The sequence below is a fragment of the Bubalus bubalis genome, chromosome 1 (genome assembly GCF_019923935.1).
Source record: "Bubalus bubalis isolate 160015118507 breed Murrah chromosome 1, NDDB_SH_1, whole genome shotgun sequence".
NCBI classification, from domain to species: Eukaryota; Metazoa; Chordata; class Mammalia; order Artiodactyla; family Bovidae; genus Bubalus; species Bubalus bubalis.
The window spans coordinates 11,060,543-11,086,394 of record NC_059157.1 but is presented as its reverse complement, the minus strand read 5'-3'; the positions used below and the strand labels follow the sequence as shown (position 1 = coordinate 11,086,394).

The 25,852-nt window shown below is 38.1% G+C and overlaps 1 protein-coding gene across 1 annotated transcript in view; it reads left to right on the top strand.

Annotated features, from left to right (window-relative positions):
* Positions 1 to 25,852, top strand: part of LOC102404621 (disintegrin and metalloproteinase domain-containing protein 5) — a 109,204-nt gene that overhangs the window by 22,893 nt on the left and 60,459 nt on the right. Inside the window, exons 4-5 of the mRNA XM_025278224.3 lie at positions 5,490 to 5,585; positions 24,930 to 25,125. Of these exons, the coding sequence (XP_025134009.3) occupies positions 5,490 to 5,585; positions 24,930 to 25,125 (292 nt within the window). The remainder of the gene's footprint in view (positions 1 to 5,489; positions 5,586 to 24,929; positions 25,126 to 25,852) is intronic.

Below are 25,852 nucleotides of genomic sequence, written 5' to 3'. Positions count from 1 at the left end.
CAATAATAAGTGTATATGGTCATATATATATGTTTAAAATATGTGAAAATTTATCATAATTTACACATATATTAGATATTTGGATATCTTAAAGCAATTACTGATAGAACTAAAGGGATACAGTGACAAATAAATGATCATATTTGGAGGCTTATTTCATATCTGTCAGTAATTTATAGAACTAGATAAAAAATAAGTAAGGATGTATAAGACCTGAACAGTACTATCCACCACCTTAATATAATTGGTATTTATAGGCCAATAAATAAAGGAGGAGGAAATGGCCACTCCACTCCAGTATTTTTGCCTGGAGAATCCCTTGGGCAGAAGAGCCTGGCAAGCTATAATCCATAGGGTTGCAAAGAGTCAGACATGACTAAAGCGACTTAACGTAGGCCAATATATTAGACAGCTAGATTTAAACATTCTTTTTAAGTGCACTTGCAATATTCGTCAAGATAATTGAAAGGCATTCAATGCAATTTACCACAATCACAGAATAGATGAAGAAAAAAACTTGAGAAAATTTAGCAGCAATTCATTATAAACTCTCTCAGCACTCCACCAATAGAAGAGAACCTCCTCACTCGAATGAAGTACATCTCTCAAAAACTTGCAACTATTATCACACTTTCTGGTGAAAGATTCATTATTTCTCCCTAATATATGAAGCAAGACAAAAAGATGCATTCTTCCTGTTTCCTTTCAACACTGCAGTGAGTGCTTCTGCCATTGCAGTAAGGCAAGACAAAGAAACTCACATGAATGAAAAGAAAGATTAAAACTATCTTTGGTCAAATTATACTGGGCCACATGAGTAGAGATTCCTAAATAATCTACTCTCAAAGGCTTCTAAAGCTAATTAATAAATGCAAATGAACCCAAATTCCATAGATTTCTACGTAAAAACAATAAACAAATGGAAAATGAACTAAAACATGCAATTCCATATACATTGTCTTAAAAACATTAGAGATAAATTTAACAGAATAAATGCAAGAGCTGTGCAGTAAAATCTTTCATTGCTCAGATAAATGAAAGATTGAAATGGAGACATATCTCACTTTCATGGAGTGGGAGATACAGTATTGTTAAAATGTCAGCTCTGTATCATAATCCCAATCCAAACTCCACCATCTTTCTGTGGAAATTTACAAGCTAATACTACATGTATCTGGAAATGCAGAGCCTAAAACAGTCAAAGCAAAAGAACAAAAATGGAGCACATACACTAATTTTCTGAAAATTTCAAAATTGTTTATAAAGTTGTAACAAGACAATATGGTATTGGCCAAAACATAAATATACCCTTTAATGAAACCATACAGAGAATCCATATATAAAATGTTTATATGGTTAATTGGTTTTCTGCAGTATATTGAGGCAGTTCAATGGGTGAAAATCTTTCCAACAAAAGTAATGCATGAACTAGAAATCAATGTACATAAACATTGATATCTCATCATACAGAAAAACTAACTGAAATGGATCAAATACTTTAAATATAAAAAAGCAAAAATCCTAAAGCTTTTAGAATAAAACATAGGAGACAGTCTTTCTGACTTTGTGATAGGCAAAAAAGTCTTAGAGAAGGCAAATAAGAATGAGATTTTAAAGAAAAACAATGTAGTTGTACTTCATCAAATTTATTAGAAGAAACTTTTTCTTTCAGGCTCTTTTAAGAAAAATAAAATGCTAGAGTCTGAAATAGGAGAAAACATTTATAATTCATATATTTTCAAACATATATATGCACTATATATATATCTGTGAATATCAAAAGCCAATTCAAAGGACTCTTATTCTATTACATCAAAAGATAAGAATTATTTCTAGTCTGACATGTGAGAAGCTTAGAAGTCACTACTTAGTATTTGCAACAAGTAAAAAGCTCTTATATCCATCAGAGAAGTGAGGTCACAGAGCAAATAACTGCCCCCCGCAAAACTGGAAAAACCAACAGGTGAATGCAGAGAATCACAACTACTGGAGTAGTAACCCACAAGCTAAAACCTTTTGGGAACCAACATCTGGGTAGGAAAACCTGAATTGTAATTGACAAATTTCTGGAGGCTTAATGTGAACTCATAGTTTAAAACTCCTTGGGAACACAGTCATAGGAAGGCTCTCACACTTTACCTCCAGAAACTTGAACTGGTTGTCACAGTGAATACTGGAGAAAAGTCTTATGTTTCTGGCAGAAGGAGAGGAAAAGGAAACATTTTGAAATAGCCAGAGCATTCTCTGCTTAAGAAAGGGAAAGAGAAGTTAAGGAAGCAATTCAATTCACCATTGCAACGAAAGGGATACAATACTTAGGAATAATCTACCAAAAGAAACAAAGACCCATATATAGAAAACAGTAAAACACTGGTGAAAGAAATCAAAGATGACACAAATAGATGGAGAAATATACCATGCTCATGGATTGGAAGAATCAATATAGTGAAAATGAGTATACTATCCAAAGCAATCTACAGATTCAGTGCAATCCCTATCAAGCTTCCAACAGTATTTTTCAGAAAACTAGAACAAATAATTTCACAATTTGTATGGAAATACAAAAAAGCCTCAGCCATTAAAAAGAATACATTTGAATCAGTTCTAATGAGGTGGATGAAACTGTAGCCGGTTATACAGAGTGAAGTAAGCCAGAAAGAAAAACACCAATACAGTATACTAACACATATATATGGAATTTAGAAAGATGGTAATGATAACCCTGTATGGGAGACAGCAGAAGAGACACAGATGTATAGAACAGTCTTTTGGACTCTGTGGGGGATGGGGGCAGATGATTTGGGAGAATGGCATTGAAACATGTATAATATCATATAAGAAACAAATCGCCAGTCCAGGTTCGATGCAGGATACAGGAAGCTTGGGGCTGGTGCACTGAGATGACCCAGAGGGATGGTATGGGGAGGGAGTTGTGGCGGGGGGAGGGGGGTGGGGAGGTTCAGGATTGGGAACACATGTACACCCGTGGTGGATTCATGTTGATGTATGGCAAAACCAATACAATATTGTAAAGTAAAAAAATTAAAAAAAAAAAAAAAAACCTCGAATAGCCAAAGTAATCTTGAGAAAGAAGAATGGAATTGGAGGAATCAACCTGCCTGACTTCAGACTATACTACAAAGCAACAGTCATCCAGACAGTATGGTACTGGCACAAAGACAGAAATATAGATCAATGGAACAAAATAGAAAGCCCAGAGATAAATCCATGCAGCTATGGACACCTTATGTTTGACAAAGGAGGCAAGAATATACAATAGAGAAAAGATAATCTTTTAACAAGTGGTGCTGGGAAAACTGGTCAACCACTTGTCAAAGAATGAAACTAGAACACTTTCTAACACCATACACAAAAATAAACTCAAAATGGATTAAAGATCTAAATGTAAGATCAGAAACTATAAAACTCCTAGAGGAAAAAATAGGCAGAACACTCTCTGACATAAATCACAGCAGGATCCTCTATGACCCACTTCCCAGAATATTGAAAATAAAAGCAAAAATAAACAAATGTGACCTAATTAAACTTAAAAGCTTTTGGACAATGAAGGAAACTATAAGCAAGGTGAAAAGACAGCCTTCAGAATGGGAGAAAATAATAGCAAATGAAGCAACTGACAAAGAATTAATCTAAAAAATATATAAGCAGCTCATGCAGCTCCATACCAGAAAAATAAATGATCCAATAAAAAAAATGGGCCAAAGAACTAAACAGACATTTCTCCAAAGAAGATGTACAGATGGCTAACAGACACATGAAAAGATGCTCAACATCATTTTTTTATCAGAAAAATGCAAATCAAAACCACAATGAGGTACCATCTCACGCTGGTCAGAATGACTGCTATCAAAAAGTCTACAAGCAATAAATGCTGAAGAGGATGCAGAGAAAAGGAAACCCTCTTACACTGTTGGTGGGAATGCAAACTAATACAACCACTATGGAGAACAGTGTGGAGATTCCTTGAAAAATTGGAAATAGAACTGCCATACGACCCAGCAATCCCTCTGCTGGGCATACAAACCAACAAAACCAGAATTTAAAGAGACACATGTACCCCAATGTTCATTGCAGCACTGCTTACAATAGCTAGGACATGGAAGCAACCTAGATGTCCATCAGCAGATGAATCGATAAGAAAGCTGTGGTACATATACACAATGGAATATTACTCAACTGTTAAAAAGAATGCATTTAATCAGTTCTAATGAGGTGGATGAAACTGGAGCCTATTGTACAGAGTGAAGTAAGTCAGAAAGAAAAACACCAATACAGTATATTAATGTATATATATGGAATTTAGAAAGATGGTAACAATGACCCTATATGCAAGATAGCAAAAGAGACACAGGGATAAAGAACAGACTTTTGGACTCTGTGGGAGAAGTCAAGGGTGGGATGATTTGAGAGGATAGCATTGAAACATGTATATTACCATATGTAAAATAGATCACCAGTCCAGGTCAGATGCATGAGACAGGGTGCTCAGGGCTGGTGCACTAGAGCAACTCTGAGGGATGGGATGGGGAGGGAGGTGGGTTCAGGATGGGGGACACATGTACATCTATGGCTGATTCATGTCAATGTATGGCAAAACACACTAGAATATTGTAAAGTAATTAGCCTTCAATTAAAATAAATAAATTAATTAAAAAAATGAAAGTCTGCCCTTGCAAATACAGTTGTGTTGAAGAAGACAAACCCCCCAAACTAAGAATAACCAAACCTTTGATTCAAAGAGACAGTAAGGGGGGGAAAAAAAAGCTAAGAAAGGTATATTTAAACTGTCAGTACAGGATTACATGAGTCAATACATGAAATAAATAACCTTTTAGAAATACAGTATTGTTGCCTGTGGTGAAGCTGTTTGTTGAAAATACCAACTAAAATACCAGTAAGGAAAAAGATGGGAAACTCAGCAGGAAACTCAAACTTCTAATGTTGGTCAATTGCAGAGTTTAGAACAAACTTATTATTGAAATAACTGGGAAAATTGATCTAAGACACTGAATCTTATAAAATGCAAATGTGTATGGGACCAGCTCCCAGTGAAATCAGAGGTCTGGATAGACCAGCCTGGCTTCTGGACCACTTTTGAGGGGACAGAGGTTTGAGGTTTTGTTTGACGGCTTCACATCAGAGACATTCCATATGTAAACATTTATTATGAAAGCGATAATATAAGAAAATGATAGTTAACAAGATACAGAATAACTATTTCCTGTAAGGTTTTGGCCCCACAGCAGTGTATTACTATTGTTCAAATTTAATGGATGTAGTGAAATGACACATTTCTTTTACAAACTACTGAATGAGATGTTGATTTCAGTAAGTCTCAGATAAAGAAAGGAATTACTGAAGCTGTGGGTTTTAGGACCTGCTTAGACTTTGTAAATAAATTCTGTATTGCACTTTTGTAGGATTGTACCTAGTCATACATGATTGAGTAACAAAGCGTTTGTTTACAGACATGTACTCATCCAGACTGCTGTGATGCTAGATTATGTAGGAAGAAAAAAGATAAAGTATGTGGTTCGGGAGCATGCTGTTCAACGAGTTGCCAGGTAGGAGGCAAACTGTATTTTATAATATCTAGGTATTACATTTCTTGAGATACTTGTTTTAAGGAGATGGAAGACATGTCAATATTATATTTAGTCCTTCCTATCATATTTTGTCCAAGCAGTATTGGAGCCCTGTCAGCCTTCAGTCTCCTCTGTAATCTATTATATCTAGGACTCTCCTGTACATAATGCCTGACTTCTTTCTTTTCTGATTTGACTTTCCATTTGTTTACCTCGTTACAAATCCTTCTTGTACCCATTGGGGTTTCTCTGTGATCAACATACATCTTGGACAACCTTATTAAGTTCTTATTTTCTATCATTCTACTTCACATGAGTGCAGGAGGTTAGATTAGTTTTTTTATTGACTGACTTCTCTTTACTGTATTCTGGTAAAAACCCCCGTTCCTTCAGAATTCATTCAGATACTGTTACAACCATTTGATTCCATTCCTTAAAAAAAAAAGCATTTAATGAATCCCTGAAAATTGCCCAGCACCCAGAACAATCCACTGGCATCCCTAGGAGTAAGAAATAAACTCATGAACAGGGTAAATGGCATGCATTCTTAAGATTGGAGGAGGAACATGATCTTATCTTTAAAAAAAATTTCCCCCAAGTTTATTGATACATTCAACATGTAACATTATTTAAGGTATACAATGTAACAAATTGCTGTAAGTTTGAATTGTAAAATGATGAGCACAATAAGGTTAGTTAACACATCCTCCACTTCACATACTGAGAACACTTAGGATTTACAGTTTTAGCAACTTTCAAGTAGATAATAACATTATTGTTAACTATAGTCACCATGCAGTACATTAGATCCTTAGACTATTTTTTTTTTTCATTTTATAGTTGATAATTTGTATCCTTAACTTACATCTTCCCACTTTCCTTATCCCACATCCTCTGGCAACCACCAATATGAGGAGTTTGGCTTTTTAACATTTTGCATGTGAGGTCATACAGTCTTTGTCTTTCTCTTGTCTGACTTATTTCACTTAGCACAATACCCTCAAGGTCCCCACTTGTTGCTGCAAATGGCAAGATTTCCTTATTTTTCTTTTTATGGCTGAATATTATTCCACTCCATTTCTTTGAATACATTCATCTATTGTTCAACACTTAGGTCATCGCCATATCTTGGCTATGGTGAATAATGCTGCAATGAATATGGGGGTATACCTATCTCTTCAAGACACTGGTATTGTATCCTTCAGATATATAACCTGGATCAAAGTAGTTCTATTTTTACTTTTTGAGAAACCTCCATGCAGTTTCTCATAGTGACTGTAACAATTTATATTCCCACCAACAGGGTGCCAGGGTTACCTTTTCTCCACATCCTAGTAGCTTCAGTCGTGTCTGACTCTGTGCGACCCCATAGACGGCAGCCCACCAGGCTCCACCGTCCCTGGGATTCTCCAGGCAAGAACACTGGAGTGGGTTGCCATTTCCTTCTCCAACATCCTCGTAAACATTTGCTATTTGTTGTCTTTTTGATGATAGCCATTTTGACAGATGTGAGGTGATACCTTATTGTGAAATTTTATTTGCATTTCCCCGATTAGTGATGCTGAGCATTTTTACCTGTGCCTGTTGGCCATCTATATGTCTTCTTTGAAAATATGCCTATTCAGGCTCTCTGTCCATTTTAAAATCAAGTTTTTTGCTTGCTTGTTAGTTTTTTTTTTAATATTGAGTCATATGAGTCTGTTATATATTTTGGATATTAACCCCTTAACAGATGTGTGTGTGTGTGTGTGTGTGTTAAGTTACTTCATTTGTGTCTGACTCTTTGTAGCTCTGTGGACTGTAGCCCACCAATTGATAGGATTTTCCTGGTGCTCTGGTGATTAAGAATCCACCTGCCAATGCAGGGGACACGGGTTTGATCCCTGGTCTGGGAACTAAGATCCCACATGCTGCAGGGCAGCTAAGCCCGTGTGCCACAACTCGAGAGCTCTCACGCTGTAACTGCGGAAGCCCCCATGCTCTAGATCCCATGTGCTACAATAAGGGGAGCCACCACAATGAGAAGCCAGCGCACCCCAACTGGAGTGTAGCCCCTGCTTGCCGTAACTAGAGAAAGCCCATGCAAAACAACAAAGACCCAGGGCAGCTGAAAATACATACATTAATTAATTTTAAAATGCCTTATAAAAGAGAAGACAGAGTCGACTGCAAGGATTAGAGCAGAAGGAAAAGTGGAGAAAAATAAATAGGACTGAAAACACAGTGATTTCTTAACCAGTATCAAAGGAAAATTGGTTCCAGTTAAATGTAACAGCTGAACATCACTTTACTTTACTCATATCCTTAAAAGTAATGTATAGCAATGCAGAACAGAAAAAATAACAACAAAAATATACAGATCAAAGGTCAGTGAACTTTGGATGAAATAGAAGAGTGGTGCTATGAGCTGATATGCATTTACCGTGTGTTTGCAGCTTGAAATTGTTCATTCATTCATTAATTTAGAAAATAGTTTACTCCACACTGTCTTTTGGTGGGTATTGTAGAGAAGAAATCTTCATACAAACAAACATTAAAGATACAGCTTTGTATAATGATAAATGATTTAAAAATAAAGTAAGCTAATAGAATAGAGTGACTGAGAGTGTATTTTAGCCAAGCTAAACAGAAAATGTCACTCTAGGTAGTGACATTTGAGTTAATACATAAATGACAGGAGCTACCCCACGCCCGAGGCCAGGGGCGGCGGCCGGGAGGACCAACCCCATATCCAAGGATCTACGGCTGCGCGGGCACAGGAGGGCCTAGAGGAGCTATCCCACATTGAAAGCCAGGAAGGGCAGTGGTGAGGAGATACCCCTCGTTCAAGGTAAGGAGCAGTGGCTGCACTTTGCTGGAGCAGCCGTGAAGAGATAGCCCACACCCAAGGTAAGAGAAACCCAAGTAAGACGGTAGGTGTTGCAAGAGGGCATCAGAGGGCAGACACACTGAAACCATACTCACAGAAAACTAGTCAATCTAATCACACTAGGACCACAGCCTTGTCTAACTCAATGAAACTAAGCCATGCCCGTGGGGCAACCCAAGATGGGCGGGTCATGGTGGAGAGTTCTGACGGAATGTGGTCCACTGGAGAAGGAAATGGCAAACCACTTCAGTTTTCTTGCCTTGAGAACCCCATGAACAGTATGAAAAGGCAAAATGATAGGATACTGAAAGAGGAACTCCCCAGGTCAGTAGGGGCCCAATATGCTACTGGAGATCAGTGGAGAAATAACTCCAGAAAGAATGAAGGGAAGGAGCCAAAGCAAAAACAATACCCAGGTGTGGATGTGACTGGTGATAGAAGCAAGGTCCGATGCTGTAAAGAGCAACATTGCATAGGAACCTGGAATGTCAGGTCCATGAATCAAGGCAAATTGGAAGTGGTCAAACAAGAGATGGCAAGAATTAATGTCAACATTCTAGGAATCAGCAAACTAAAATGGACTGAAATGGGTGAATTTAACTCAGATGACCATTATATCTACTATTGTGGGCAGGAAACCCTCAGAAGAAATGGAGTAGCCATCATGGTCAACAAAAGAGTCCGAAATGCAGTACTTGGATGCAATTTCAAAAACGACAGAATGATCTCTGTTCATTTCCAAGGCAAACCATTCAATATCACAGTAATCCAAGTCTATGCACCAACCAGTAACTCTGAAGAAGCGGAAGTTGAACGGTTCTATGAAGACCTACAAGACCTTTTAGAACTAACACCCAAAAAAGATGTCCTTTTCATTATAGGGGACTGGAATGCAAAAGTAGGAAGTCAAGAAACACCTGGAGTAACAGGCAAATCTGGCCTTGGAATACGGAATGAAGCAGGGCAAAGACTAATAGAGTTTTGCCAAGAAAATGCACTGGTCATAGCAAACACACTCTTCCAACACAAGAGAAGACTCTACACATGGACATCACCAGATGGTCAACACTGAAATCAGATTGATTATATTCTTTGCAGCCAAAGATGGAGAAGCTCTATACAGTAAGCAAAAACAAGACCAGGAGCTGACTGTGGCTCAGATCATGAACCCCTTATGACCAAATTCAGACTTAAATTGAAGCAAGTAGGAAAAACCACTAGACCATTCAGGTATGACCTAAATCAAATCCCTTATGATTATACAGTGGAAGTGAGAAATAGATTTAAGGGCCTAGATCTGATAAATAGAGTGCCTGATGAACTATGGACAGAGGTTCGTGACATTGTACAGGAGACAGGGATCAAACCATCCCCATGGAAAAGAAATGCAAAAAAAGCAAAATGGCTGTCTGGGGAGGCCTTACAAATAGCTGTGAAAAGAAGAGATGCAAAAAGCAAAGGAGAAAAGGAAAGATATAAACATCTGAATGCAGAGTTCCAAAGAATAGCAAGAAGAGATAAGAAAGCCTTCCTCAGTGATCAATGCAAAGAAATAGAGGAAAACAACAGAATGGGAAAGACTAGAGATCTCTTCAAGAAAATTAGAGATACCAAGGGAACATTTCATTCAAAGATGGGCTCGATAAAGGACAGAAATGGTATGGACCTAACAGAAGCAGAAGATATTAAGAAGAGGTGGCAAGGACACACAGAAGAACTGTACAAAAAAGATCTTCATGACCCAGATAATCACGATGGTGTGATCACTCACCTAGAGCCAGACATCCTGGAATGTGAAGTCAAGTGGGCCTTAGAAAGGCTCACTGCGAACAAGGCTAGTGGAGGTGATGGAATTCCAGTGGAGCTATTTCAAATCTTGAAAGATGATGCTGTGAAAGTGCTGCACTCAATAGGCCAGCAAATTTGGAAAACTCAGCAGTGGCCACAGGACTGGAAAAGGTCAGTTTTCTTTCCATTCCCAAAGAAAGGCAATGCCAAAGAATGCTCAAACTACTGCACAATTGCACTCATCTCACATGCTAGTAAAGTAATGCTCAAAATTCTCCAAGTCAGGCTTCAGCAATACGTGAACCGTGAACTTCCTGATGTTCAAGCTGGTTTTAGAAAATGCAGAGCAACCAGAGATCAAATTGCCAACATCTGCTGGATCATGGAAAAAGCAAGAGAGTTCCAGAAAAACACCTATTTCTGTTTTATTGACTATGCCAAAGCCTTTGACTGTGTGGGTCACAATAAACTGTGGAAAATTCTTCAAGAGATGGGAATACCAGACCACCTGACCTGCCTCTTGAGAACTCTGTATGCAGGTCAGGAAGCAACAGTTAGAACTGGACACGGAATAACAGACTGGTTCCAAATAGGAAAAGAGTACGTCAAGGCTGTATATTGTCACCCTGCTTATTTAACTTATATGCAGGGTATATCATGAGAAACGCCGGAGTGGAAGAAACACAAGCTGGAATCAAGATTGCTGGGAGAAATATCAGTAATCTCAGATATGCAGATGACACCATCCTTATGGCAGAAAGTGAAGAGAAACTAAAAAGCCTCTTGATGAAAGTGAAAGAGGAGAGTAAAAAGTTGGCTTAAAACTCAACATTCAGAAAACGAAGATCATGGCATCCGGTCCCACCACTTCGTAGGAAATAGTTGGGGAAACAGTGGAAACAGTGTCAGACTTTATTTTTCTGGGCTCCAAAATCACTGTAGATGGTGACTGCAGCCATGAAATTAAAAGACGCTTACTCCTTGGAAGAAAAGTTATGACCAACCTAGATAGCATATTCAAAAACAGAGACATTACTTTGCCAGCAAAGGGTTGTCTAGTGAAGGCTATGGTTTTTCCTGTGGTCATGTATGGATGTGAGAGTTGGACTGTGAAGAAGGCTGAGCGCCAAAGAATTGATGCTTTTGAACTGTGGTGTTGGAGAAGACTCTTGAGAGTCCCTTGGACTGCAAGGAGATCCAACCAGTCCATTCTGAAGGAGATCAGCCCTGGGATTTCTTTGAAGGGAATGATGCTGAAGCTGAAACTCCAGTACTTTGGCCACCTCATGCGAAGAGTTGACTCATTGGAAAAGACTCTGATGCTGGGAGAGATTGGGAGCAGAGGAGAAGTGGATGACAGAGGATGAGATGGCTGGATGGCATCACTGACTTGATGGACGTGAATCTGAGTGAACTCCGGGAGTTGGTGATGGACAGGGAGGCCTGGCGTCCTGCGATTCATGGGGTCACAAAGAGTTAGATATGACTGAGCAACTGAACTGAACTGATAAATGACAAAGGGAAGAATTTGTGTAAAAGATTTCAAGAAAAAGAAGCAATAGAAAGATCTTGAACTGGGAATTCAATAAAGGAATAAAAGTGATTTGTTATACTCTTCAAGTTTAATGATGGATAAGGAAAGAGTGTATTGGTCCTTGTTTATGTGCTTCTCCAGAATTGTTAAGCCATGTTTTTCTGCTCAGTGCTTCTGATTAAAAAACAAAGGTCTAATTAATATTTATTTCCAAAATATGGATTCTTTGTTAGAAACACCGATTCAAATAATAATTATTTAACAAGACTGATATACGTGTTTCTAAAATGTGGTTGACAAGTCAGACATTTTGTAATCTATCTCCTGTTTTAAAGGCAATGAAATAAAACTCTGGTAAATCAGTTTGTACAAATTAAGAATTCATTGAAATATGACTATTTATCACTCGATTTGCTATAGCAGTGTGGTAGGAGATGGTACATTGGACTGAGTCTATGGCACAATCTCAATCTTTGTGGCCCTGGTTTTATTCTCAGTTCTAGTGACAGATTGACCTCAGCTGCCATGTTTCATGTATTATTTCCAGGGAAAACCTCCCTAACAGAAAAAGTACATACAATTTTTGATAAAGCTTTGGTCACCTTAGTAATGTACCAGCTATCTTTATTTGTTTTGCTTTTGTCTGTCTAGCTTCCCAAACCTTAATGAAGCATTAGCTTATAAATTTTGCCTCAAGTCCTGTTTTGTGGAGGGCCCCTACTAAGACAGAAGAGGTCGGAGATGTAGGCGAAGGCCAGGTTTTATAGGGTCATGGTATGTTACTTATCTATCATTGCTTAACAAGTTAGCCTCAAACTTAAATTATCCTCACAGTTTCTATGGGTCAGGAATCTGGACGAGGCTTTCTTAGGGCTGGCTCAGGGTCTCCCACAACTATGCTGAAAATAGCAAGGACATAGAAAACATTTACCACACTATCAAGCAACTGGACTAAATTGACATCTACTGAACACTCCACCCAGCAACAGCAGAATATGCATTATTTATAATAATACATATCTTTGAGGATGGACATGCTAGGCTATAAAACCAGTCTCAGTATACTTCAAAAGGCTGCTGCTGCTACTGCTAAGTCGCTTCAGTCATGTCCGACTCTGTGCGACCCCATAGACGGAAGCCCACCGGGCTCCCCTGTCCTTGGGATTCTCCAGGCAAGAACACTAGAGTGGGTTGCCATTTCCTTCTCCAATGCATGAAAGTGAAAAGTGAAAGTGAAGTCACTCAATCATGTCCAACTCTTAGTGACCCCATGGACTGCAGCCTACCGGCTCCTCCATCTATGGGATTTTCCAGGCAAGAGTGCTGGAGTGGGGTGCCATTGCCTTCTCCATCTGGAATCATACAAAGATTTCCCTCTGATGACAGCAAAATTAAATTAGAAATCAACAAATGAAGGGAATTTAATAAAATCCACAAATACTGGAAATTAAAAAACACACTTACCAATAATCACAGTGTCAAAGAAAAAATAGTGTTAAAACATTAGGCATTTTGAACTGAATAAAAAGCAACATATCAAGAGGTGTACAGCTAAAGCAGTACTTAGAGGGAAAATTTTAGCTTTAAATACTTAAATATATTGAAATATCTAAATATTTAAAGAAACTATTCTATAAGGTTGTACTTTATAAATGTACAAAAAAGAGAGAATTAAATCCAGAGTCAGCATCATGAAAGAAATAATCATGGTTGAGAGGAAATTACTGAAACCAAAGTTGCTTCTTTCAAAAGGAATCAGCAAAAATGGACAAACCTTTACCTAGACCATGAAAAAAAGAGAGATAACATATCACCAGAATTAGAAATGAAACAGGAGAATCCATACTGCTCTTACATGATTTAAAATAATTATAAGAAAATATACTAAGCTAGTATATCCAAGCAAATTAGACAAATGGAAAAATTCCTAAGATGCAAAGTACCGAAACTGAGTTAAGAAGAGATGGAAATTCTGAATAAGCAAGTGTAAAACTGAATTAGGAACTTAAAATCTTTCCACAAAGTAAATCCCAGATCCAGATATCTTCACTGGTGAATATTATCAAACACTTAAAGAAGAAATAATAATGTTTGATAACATTGTGTATTGGTGTATGATGTGTATTGTATGGTGTATTGTGTGGTATACAATACACCACAATCTCTCCTGGAATGTGTAAGAGAGAGGAATACTTTAAAACTCATTCTAGATGATGGTGTTACCCTGACACCAATGCCAGATGAAGGCCTCACAAGAAACTATAGATTAATATTTCTCATGAATACTGATGCAAAAATCCTTTTCAAATTACAAACAGAATCCAGGAACTTGTGAAAAGAATGCCACCATGGCCAAGAGGGATTTATTTCAGTAGTGCACATTGATTTAATTAATGTAGTACACCACATTATTTAAATAAAGGAAAATAAAATACATGATCATTTCAAAATATGCAGAAAAACGATGTAGCAATATAACTAATGGAACATGCTGTGTATAGGACAGAGAACTGTACTAAATGCACTGTAGCGACCTGAATGGGAAGGAATTCTGAAAGGGAGAGGATATATGTTTGGCTCTTGAGAATCCCTTGGACTGCAAGGGGATCAAACCAGTCAGTTCTAAAGGAAATCAATCCTGAATATTCATTGGAAGGACTGATGCTGAAGTTCCAATATTTGGCCACCTGATACAAAGAGCTGACTCATTAGAGAAGACCCTGATGCTGGGAAAGACTGAAGGCAGGAGGAGAAGGGGATGACAGAGGATGAGATGGTTGGCTGTCATCACTGACTTGATGGACATGAGTTTGAGCAAGCCCTGGGAGATGCTGAAGGACAAGGAAGCCCGGCGTGCTGCAGTCCATGGGGTTGCAAAGAGACGGACATGATCAAGCGACTGAACAACGACAACAAATACGTATGGCTGATTCATTATGCTGTACAGTAGAAACAAAATGCAACGTTGTAAAACAACTATGCTCCAATAAAAATTAATTAAAAGTAGAAAATGTAATAGCCACTCATTTATAAAATTGTCTTCAAGTTATAAATAGGAAGGAACTTAACCTGACACAGAGCATCTATGAAATACCTACAGCTAACATCATACTAATATAAAAATTCTGAGTCCTTTCCCCCTAAAATCAAACAAAAAGCAAGAATACAGACTTCCATTACCTCTATTAAATGCTGTACTAGAGACTCCAGACAGTATATTCAGGTAAGAAAAAAGAAATAAAAGACATTCAATTTGGAAGGGAAGAAATGCAACTCGCTTTCTCTCTTTGCAGATAACATGATCTTGCATATATATAATAATCCTAAGGAATCCATCAAAAATACCCTTTAAAACAATTAAATGAGTTTATAAAAAATCATGAGATACACAGTCGCAGTACAAAAATGAGTTGAATTTCTATGTAATTGCAATGAACAATCTGAAAATGAAATTAAAATCCCATTCACAGTAGCATAAAAATATTTAGGAATATTCCTTTTTTTTTTTTTTAAGCAGAGTCTTTTAAAACATTTTATTTATTTATTTGGCTGTGATGGGTTCTTGCATTGGAGAAGGAAATGGCAACCCACTCCAGTGTTCTTGCCTGGAGAATCCCAGGGACGGGGACGCCTGGTGGGCTGCCGACTATGGGGTCGCACGGGGTCGCACAGAGTCAGACACGACTGAAGCGACTTAGCAGCAGCAGTGATGGGTTCTAGTTGCAGCACACAGGATCTTCACTCTTCTGTTAAGGCACCCAGACTTTCTAGTTACTCTTTGGCATGTGGGATCTTAGTTTCCTTACCAGGGATTGAACCCTCATCCCCTGCATTTCAGGGCACATCCTTAACCACTGGACTGCCAGGGAAGTCCCAGGAATACTCTTAACAAAAGAAATGCAAAAGAAATACACTTAAAACATTTGTGAGAAAAAGAAAAAAAATCTGAGTGATGGAATACTCCATGTGAATGGATTGGAAGACTCAGAATTGTTATGATGACAATTCTGTCCTTTCTTAGAGGTCCCCAGTACTGTCTCTAGGTTTAATGAAGCAGTAGAGAACTCAAAGGACTCAGCATATAGCATACTCATGACTATTGCTTTATTATTTATTTATTACAAAGGACACAGAGAAAAATCAGTTTTTCATCATGGATTTCCTTCTTCAATGTTTTCTAATTTTCAGTGTGCAGATCTTATATATCCTTAATTAGCATTATTCCTAAGCATTTTATTATTTTTGGTGCTATTATAAATAAGATTTTTTCTTAATTTCTTTTGTAGATAGTTCATTTTTACTGTAAAGAAACAATTGATTTTTGTATGTTGGTTTTGTATCTTGCAACTTTACACAATTCATTTTTATTTAACCGTTTTTTTGGTGAAGTCTTTTTTATGTTTTTCTATATATAGGACGTTGTCATCTGCAAACAGAAATTGTTTGAATGTCATTTATTTATTTTTCTTGACTCATTGCTCTGGCTAGGACTTCCAGTACTAAGTGGAATAGGAGTAGCGAAAGAGGGAGTCCTTGGCTTGTTAGCTGTGGGGTTATCCTATGTGGACTTTATTATGTCGAGGTGCATTCCTTCCTATAGCTAAGTTGATAGTTTTATTATCATGAAAATATTAACTTTTGTCAGAGTTATTAACAAAGTTATATTAACTTTTTCTGCATCTATTGAGATGATCATGTTATTTATTTATTTATTTTTTTTTGGTTTTTTTTTTTAAATTTTATTTTATTTTTAAACTTTACAAAATTGTATTAGTTTTGCCAAATATCAAAATGAATCCGCCACAGGTATACATGTGTTCCCCATCCTGAACCCTCCTCCCTTCTCCCTCCTCATTCCATCCCTCTGGGTCGTCCCAGTGCACCAGCCCCAAGCATCCAGTATCGTGCATCGAACCTGGACTGGCAACTCATTTCATACATGATATTTTACATGTTTCAATGCCATTCTCCCATATCTTCCCACCCTCTCCCTCTCCCACAGAGTCCATAAGACTGTTCTATACATCAGTGTCTGTTTTGCTGTCTTGTACACAGGGTTATTGTTACCATTTTTCTAAATTCCATATATATGCGTTAGTATACTGTATTGGTGTTTTTCTTTCTGGCTTACTTCACTCTGTATAATAGGCTCCAGTTTCATCCACCTCATTAGAACTGATTCAAATGTATTCTTTTTAATGGCTGAATAATACTCCATTGTGTATATGTACCACAGCTTGCTTATCCATTCATCTGCTGATGGACATCTAGGTTGCTTCCATGTCCTGGCTATTATAAACAGTGCTGCAATGAACATTGGGGTACTCGTGTCTCTTTCCCTTCTGGTTTCCCCAGTGTGTATGCCCAGCAGTGGGATTGCTGGATCATAAGGCAGGTCTATTTCCAGTTTTTTAAGGAATCTCCACGCTGTTCTCCATAGTGGCTGGACTAGTTTGCATTCCCACCAACAGTGTAAGAGGGTTCCCTTTTCTCCACACCCTCTCCAGCATTTATTACTTGTAGACTTTTGGATCGTAGCCATTCTGACTGGTGTGAAATGGTACCTCATAGTGGTTTTGATTTGCATTTCTCTGATAATGAGTGATGTTGAGCATCTTTTCATGTGTTTGTTAGCCATCTGTATGTCTTCTTTGGAGAAATGTCTATTTAGTTCTTTGGCCCATTTTTTGATTGGGTCATTTATTTTTCTGGAGTTGAGCTGTAGGAGTTGCTTGTATATTCTCGAGATTAGTTGTTTGTCAGTTGCTTCATTTGCTATTATCTTCTCCCATTCTGAAGGCTGTCTTTTCACCTTGCTAATAGTTTCCTTTGATGTGCAGAAGCTTTTAAGGTTAATTAGGTCCCATTTGTTTATTTTTGCTTTTATTTCCAATATTCTGGGAGGTGGGTCATAGAGGATCCTGCTGTGATGTATGTCAGAGAGTGTTTTGCCTATGTTCTCCTCTAGGAGTTTTATAGTTTCTGGTCTTACATTGAGATCTTTAATCCATTTTGAGTTTATTTTTGTGTATGGTGTTAGAAAGTGTTCTAGTTTCATTCTTTTACAAGTGGTTGACCAGAGTTCCCAGCACCACTTGTTAAAGAGATTGTCTTTAATCCATTGTATGTTCTTGCCTCCTTTGTCAAAGGTGTCCTTTGACAAAGCTAAGGTGTCCATAGCTGCATGGATTTATCTCTGGGCTTTCTATTTTGTTCCATTGATCTATATTTCTGTCTTTGTGCCAGTACCATACTGTCTTGATAACTGTGGCTTTGTGGTAGAGCCTGAAGTCAGGTAGGTTGATTCCTCCAGTTCCATTCTTCTTTCTCAAGATCGCTTTGGCTATTCGAGGTTTTTTGTTTTTCCATACAAATTGTGAAATTATTTGTTCTAGCTCTGTGAAGAATGCTGTTGGTAGCTTGATAGGGATTGCATTGAATCTATAGATTGCTTTGGGTAGTATACTCATTTTCACTATATTGATTCTTCCAATCCATGAACATGGTATATTTCTCCATCTGTTAGTGTCCTCTTTGATTTCTTTCACCAGTGTTTTATAGTTGATCATGTTATTTAAATCCTTCATTCTGTTCATGTAGTATATTGCATTTATTGATTCATGTATGTTCAAGTGAACTTGGATCCCAGGGCTAAATTTCATTTGATGATGGCATATGAACATTTTAATGTGCCATTGAATTTGGTTTGCTAGTATTTTGTTGAGAATTTTTGCATCTGTTTTCATTGGCATGAAGTATTTTTCCCCTTGAGATGTCTTTGCCTGACTTTGTTCTGAGGGTAATTCTGGTCTTGCAAAATGAGTTTGAAAATGTTTTCTTGCATTCAATTTTTTTTTCAAGAGATTAGGGAGGATTGGCCTTAATTTTTCTTTAACTGTTTGATAGAATTCAATGGAGAAGCTGTCAGATCATCCCAGGCTTTTCTTTCTTGGGAGGTCTTTGATAACTAATTTAGTGTCTTTGCCCATTATAGGTTTGTTCAGATTTCCAACTTTTTCATGATTCAACCTTAGAAGGTTATTTCTAGGTTTCTCTTAGATTATAAAATTTGTTGGTATATAATTATAGTCTCTTATCATCTCTTGTATGTCTGTGATATCTGTTCTAATGCCTCCTCTTTCATTTATAATTTTATGAGTTGTCTCTTTTTTCCCCTGTTAGCCTAGCTAAAAATTTGCCAATTCTATCTTCTCAAAAAGACCAGCTCTTAGTTTTCTTTGATGTATTTTTTTAATTGTTTTTCAAATCTCTATTTTACTTATTTCTGCTCTAATATATATTATTACCTTCCTTCTGCTAACTCTGAGCTTGGTTGTTTCTTCAAGTTGGAAAGGATGCTTGATCTGATTTCAGTCTTTTTAAATGTTTTAAGACTTGGCTTTGTCTTATGCTCTATCCTGGAGAATGTTCTACATGTACTTGAAGAGAATGTGTATTCTGGTGCTACTGGATGGAATGTTCTCTGTATGTTTGTTAGGCCCATTAGGTCTGTAATGTTGTTCAAATCTAGTGTTTTGCTATGGATTTTTCTGTTATGGATGATCTAGCCAATATTGAAAGTGTGGTAATGAAGTCACTTATTATTATTACTACACAGTAATAATAATTGTGACTTTCTGTCTTTAGTTCTGTTAATGTTTGCTTTGCATATTTAGGTATTCTAAGGTTGGGTGCATATGTATTTATAATTGTTATATCCTCTTGATGAGTTTATCTCTTTATCATTATATAATAACATTCTGTGTCTCTTGTGACAGTTTTTGACTTAAAGTCTATTTTATCTGATATTAGTGTGCCCTCTGATATTTTATCTGATATTTCATCTGATATTAGTGTGCATCACTGACTCAATGGACATGAGTTTGGGTGAACTCCAGGAGCTGGTGATGGACAGGGAGGCCTGGCGTTCTGCGGTTCATGGGGTTGCAGAGAGTTGGACACGACTGAGCGACTGAACTGAACTGAAGTATGCCCTCCCTGCTCTCTTTGCCATTTTCATGGACTACTTATTTCCATCCTTTCGCTTTTCGTGTATTTATATCCTGAAGGCTTAAATGAGTTTCTTGTAGGCAGCGTATAGTTGTCTTGTTTTTAGTTCATCTGTTTACTCTGTGTCTTTTGATCGTTGAATATAATTTATTTACTTGCAAACAGCAAAAGAGACACAGATGTATAGAACAGTCTTTTGGACTCTGTGGGAGAGGGCGAGGGTGGGATGATTTGGGAGAGTGGCATTGAAACATGTGTATTATCATACGTGAAACGAATCGCCAGTCCAGGTTCGATGCGTGAGACAGGGTGCTCGGGGCTGGTGCACTGTGATGACCCAGAGGGATGGGATGGGGAGGGAGGTGGGAGGGAGGTTCAGGATGGGGAACACATGTACATCCGTGGTGGATTCATGTCAATGTATGGCAAAACCACTAGAATATTGTAAAGTAATTAGCCTCCAATTAAAATAAATAAATTTATATTAAAAATAAATAAATAAAAGAAACACTTGCACATAAAAAAAAAGTATTGTTTGACAAGGAAGGATTTGCTATTGCCATAGTGTTGCTTTCTGTACATTTTGTTGTTCTTTTGTCCCATTTTTCCTCTTTTACTGTCTTACTTTGTGATGAGTTTTTGTGTGTGTGTGTGATGGTATGCTTTGTTTCATTTGTCTTTGTATTTTGTGTTTTGACTAACAGTATTTTCTTTGTGATTATCACAAGACTTATAAAAACATTTTATAGTGATAACAGGCTATTTAAGATAACAGCTTCAATTTCATATAAAATTCTATGCTTTTACTTCTTTCTCCCCACATCTCATGCTATTAATGCTGTTATAACATTTTTTGATAGAGTGCATCCTTGAGCAAATTGTTGTAGTTCTAGTTATTTTGAATGCTTTTATTTTTTAACTTTTATATCAGAGTTATAAGTGATTAACATAGCACCACATTACGTATATAGGGCTTCCCAGGTATCTCAGTGGATAAAGAATCCGCTTGCAACACAGGAGGTGCAGGAAACATCGGTTTGATCCCTGGGTCAGGAGGATCCCCTGGAGGAGAGCATGGCAACCAATTTCAGTATACTTGCTTGGAAAATCCCACGGACAGAGGAGCCTTGCAGGCTACAGTCCATGGGGGTCACAAAGAGTTGGACACACTGAAGCAACTGAGCATGTGTGCATATTATGTATAGTATTGGAGTATTTGAACTTTACTGAATACGTACTTTTGCCAACGGTTTTTATACTCTTACATGTTTGCATGAAGCTAACTGGCATCTTTTCATTTTGACTTAAAGAACTCTCTTCAGAGGGCATTGTGTGTGTGTGTGTGTGAGAGAGAGAGAGAGAGGTCTAGTGGCAATGAACTTCCTCAGCATTTGTTCTTCTGGTAAAGTTTTTATCTCTGCTTCATTTGTAAAGGACAGCTTTACTAGATATAGTTTTCTTAGCTGGCAAATGTTTTTCTTTGAAATTGCCGCCCCACTCTTCGTGCCACAAGGCTTCTGTTCAGTAGTCTTACAGTCTTATGTGGCTTCCCTTGTGGTACATCTGTTTCATTTTCTGTCAGTTTTCTTCCCTTTCTCTTTGCTCCTTTTGGGACTAACATATGCATACAGTGTTTATTTCGATGATGTTCCATAAATACCATAGAGTTTCTTTATTTTTTCTTCTTTGTTCTTCCAGCTGAATAATGTAAAATAATTGCCTATGAGTTCATTGTTTCTTCTGCTTGATCAACTGTGCTCTTGCAGCTTTTGTGTGAAAATTGTCAGTTCACTTTATTCTTAAGATCCAGAATTTATCTTGTTCCTTTAAAACAAAAAAACTCTCTTTATTCGATGTCTCATTTTGTCCATGTATTATTTTCCAGATTTTATTTATTTGTCTATCTGTTCTCTCTTATAGTTCATTGGACTTATGATGATTAATTTTTCTGTCAGGCAGTTTGTACATCTCCATTTTGGGGTGTCTTCCACAGAGATTTATTTTGTTTCTTTGGTGGTATCTTGTTTCCTTGATTCTTTATGTTCCTTGAAGTCTTGGCATTGCTGTCTTTGCATCTGAAGAAGTCGCCATCTCCTCCTGTGTTAACCAGCTGGCCTTGGGAGACAAGTCAGGCACCAGTCAGCCCAGCTAGAGTTCAGAGCGTCTCTCAGACCTTTCCTGTGGGTGTGTTTACTCCATTCCTCTCACTCCCTCACAGTGGGAAAGATTAGGACTGTATGCTTTCTCTCAGTCTTGCAAAGCCAGTATGAATGTGGAAAGCCTCCCATTTATTTTCCCCAAGATAGTGCCTTGGAGTGTTCAAAGTTGCGCACCTTCTCTGAGTTAGGAGGTTCCGGCCAGCTGCTGACATCCATGTGCACCAAGTTGTTGGGGATTCACGTGCGCCATCTGCTGGAGAGTGTGGGTGCTGGCTGTAGATGGGGTGTGTGGCTTGCCTGAGCTGTGTGTCCTCAGGCGAGGCATCCTATTGGCAAGAGCCTGTGAGCCAGTTCTTAGGATGCTGGTTGTTGTGCTCCACACACTGTTGCTGTGAGCTCCCATCCCTTTTCCCTATTCCTCAGTCTCTCCAGGGCCTTCCCTGGTGGCTCAGTGGTAAAGAATCTGCGTGCCAATGCAGGAGACCCGGCTTCGATCCCTGGGTTTGGAGGATCCCCTGGAGAAGGAAATGGCAGCTCAGAACCTGGGAAACAAGGTGTCTCCAGACTATTCAATGGTGCCAGTTCCCTCAGTGTTCTGGGTGGGGCAGGATAAAAGTGGGCCTCATGGCCAGTGTCTCGCAAGGCTGGGGAAACCCGGCTCTCACATCACTTTCACTTTCCTCTGTTGGAGAAATCACAGGCCACCTTGGGTGAGAGGTGATGTGGATGAAGTGCAACTGTTCTTCTTACCCACTTCAGTGCATCAACTCGCAGATATTTTTACTCTCCAGGGGACTGGAAATTTTTTGGGGGGGATTCTGTGGCTCCCACAAAGGTGTTCTTATCCATGGTATATACAGTCTGAAGATCACCTATTTCCCCACTCTACTGATACCTCTCTCCTCTTCTTTTCCATTATTGATCATAGTATAGTATTAATTATTCATATTAATGGTAACTTGAAAAATTAATCAAAGTGTTGAAGACAGCTAGTATAGTGATGTAGAGTCATTACTGTGCCCAAAGGGAATACATTTTCTGCCTCAGAAATCATATTTACATGCCCACAGGGATACCTGAATAACTGCTGGTGAGACTGGGGCAGTGTTTATGATTCTAATTAGTCTCTGAGCCCAATTATGGAAAGGGATAAGCCCTTTCCAGGCTATGATTTTTCTGATATAGTAATTTTTTTACGATGCAGTTAAGACTGGTGTAATGGTCAGAAACAATAAATTTAACCCATTTATCCCTGGTTCAGTTGTATACAGGGACACACCCCTGTACCCAGATTATACATTTTATGTACAGACTGACAGTCTTGGCAAGAATAAAAATATATGTAGAACAACAAGAAAAACAAAATAAAAATATTTTAGGAGTAAATGATGTGAAACAAGGAGTCAGAAGGTTTAAAAAATTAAGGTTATTTGGGAATTAAGAGAGCCATGGAAAGAAAAATAAACCCACTTTAACGAAGGAAGCAAGTACAATGATAAAGCTTGGTTCAAATAACTTTTGAGGAACTGGGTATTTAAATACTGAAGAAGAAGTTAGGTGAAATAAGCCCTTCTAATAAACCTATGTACTGTATGATTCCAACTATATGACATTCTGGAAAAGGAAAATCCTAGAGACAGTGAGAAGATCAGTAGTTGTGAGGCACGGAGGAGGAGATGAATCGGAAGAGCATGAAGGACCTTAGGGCACTGCAAGTGCTCGCTTATCTCCACCTGGAATGTGGAGCAGCAGGAAAGAGCTGTAATATACATGGGGTTTGAGTGGTTATGATGTGTCAGCGTAAGGTCGTCAACTGCAACAAACGCATCATGTACTTGGTTGTGTGCAGCAGGGGTTATAAGGAAAATCTCTGTACTTTCTATGCAATAAAGTTTTAATGATAAAAGAAATTAGAATTAAAGGAAGATTGCCAATTATACACATATGTAAAAAAAAATCTGCATTCTGAAAAAGCAAATAAAATACCTTCTCATTATATGTGTTTTCTTTTAGAAACAATTTTAATTATTGGTTTTGATTTGAATGTTAACTCTATAAGCTTAGGTGACACAAGTATTGTGTTTTGTCTTCCCACCCATCGCTTGGAGAACTTGTGTCAGATTTGCTGCAGGTAGTGGATACTTGTTGACAATAAGAGAAGTATCCAGAAACTCTCTTTGTGAGGTGTGGCAGTAAATGTTATATAAGCTGGGGCTTCAGTCCAAGGATGGAGTCCCAAAGAATCGGACACGACTGAGTGACTGAACAACAACTAGGACCTTGAAGCTGGAAAAATTTTGACTTAGTTGTGTAAGATACTGATGATAGCCATGAGGGTATTGGGGCTTGGGCTGAGTAAAAGGCTTTGCAGTGGTGGTATTTAGATATTTTTTTGCAAAAGTAGATATGCATAAAGGGTACCCTGGAGCTATGAGCTAATAGTAAGCACTGAAGAGATTAGAGATATATAATTGGGCAAGTCATTTTTTATAGTTGTTTTCAATGTGGTATGTAAAACAAACCTTCTCTTGTGTGTCCTTCAAACTTTTTTCTAAATGTTTATGAAGCATATTTATTGTTTTGTGAACGGTTGCTTATTTTCTGCTTACGGATGGCGTATGGAGAAGCCGGAGGTTGCACGTGTTGAGTATATTCTTAGTAAGTTGAAAGTAATTTTTATAATCGTTCCTTATCTCTACTTTCTTACTTTTTAATAATTATTGTAGTCTCCTTACCGTTCAGTTTCTCATATCTCACACCATCAACACCCACTCCTTTATGCATAGTAAATACAATCACCTAAATGTCTGTGCAGCACTTACACGGTTAACATGAAGACTGTTGGCTCATTGCTCTTAGCTACTGGGGTAAAAATGGGTGGAAATTTCAAGCCTGAAGAGAAAGAAAACTACTTGGGTATCATTGATGTATAATTTTTCCTTATGTTTCTTTTTTTTCTCCAGATAAAACCAGTTAATACACCTTGCAGAGAAGCAGCTGATGAATGTGACTTTGTAGAATTTTGTAATGGGAATGAATCAATGTGTGTGCCTGACACTTACGCACGTAATGGAGAGCCTTGTGCATCGGGTGATGCCTTCTGTTATGATGGACGGTGTAGGTCTACTAACAAACACTGTAGCAGATTAATTGGAGAAGGTAATGACCACAGTTTTCCTTGTAGTTTCTAAATTCTGATTATCCCAAATGGTGTTATTTAATGCTATAAAAAATGTAAGTGTAATTTTAAAATAAGTGTATAGTATGTATGTATGTGCTAAGTTGCTTCAGTCGAGTCTGACTCTTTTTGCGACCCTATGGACCATATGGATTGAAGGCAGGAGAAGGGGACGACAGAGGATGAGATGGTTAGATGGCATTAGCAACTCAATGGACATGAGTTTGGGTAAACTCTGGGTGTTGGTGATGGACAGGGAGGCCTGGCCTGCTGCGGTTCATGGGGTCACAAAGAGTCGGGCACGACCGAGTGACTGAACTGAACTGAAGGACCATAATCCACCAGGCTCCTCTTTGCATGGGATTCTCCAGGCAAGAATACTGCAGTGGGTTGTCGTGCCCTCTTCCAGGGGATTTTCCCAACCCAGGGATTGAACCCATGTCTGTTAGATCTACATGCATTGTGCAGGCAGGTTCTTTACTACCAGCACCACCTGGGAAGCCCATGCTACGTATAGGCCCAGTGTATATTAATGTTAAAGGAAGTAAAATTTTCTTGATTCTGAGAAAAAGCTTCAGGAGGAGGAAATAGCAACCCACTCCAGTATTCTTGCCAGAGAATCCCATGGACAGAGGAGCCTGGTGGGCTACAGTCCATGGGGTCACAGAGTCAGATATAACTGAAGCAACTTACACACTCACACTGTTT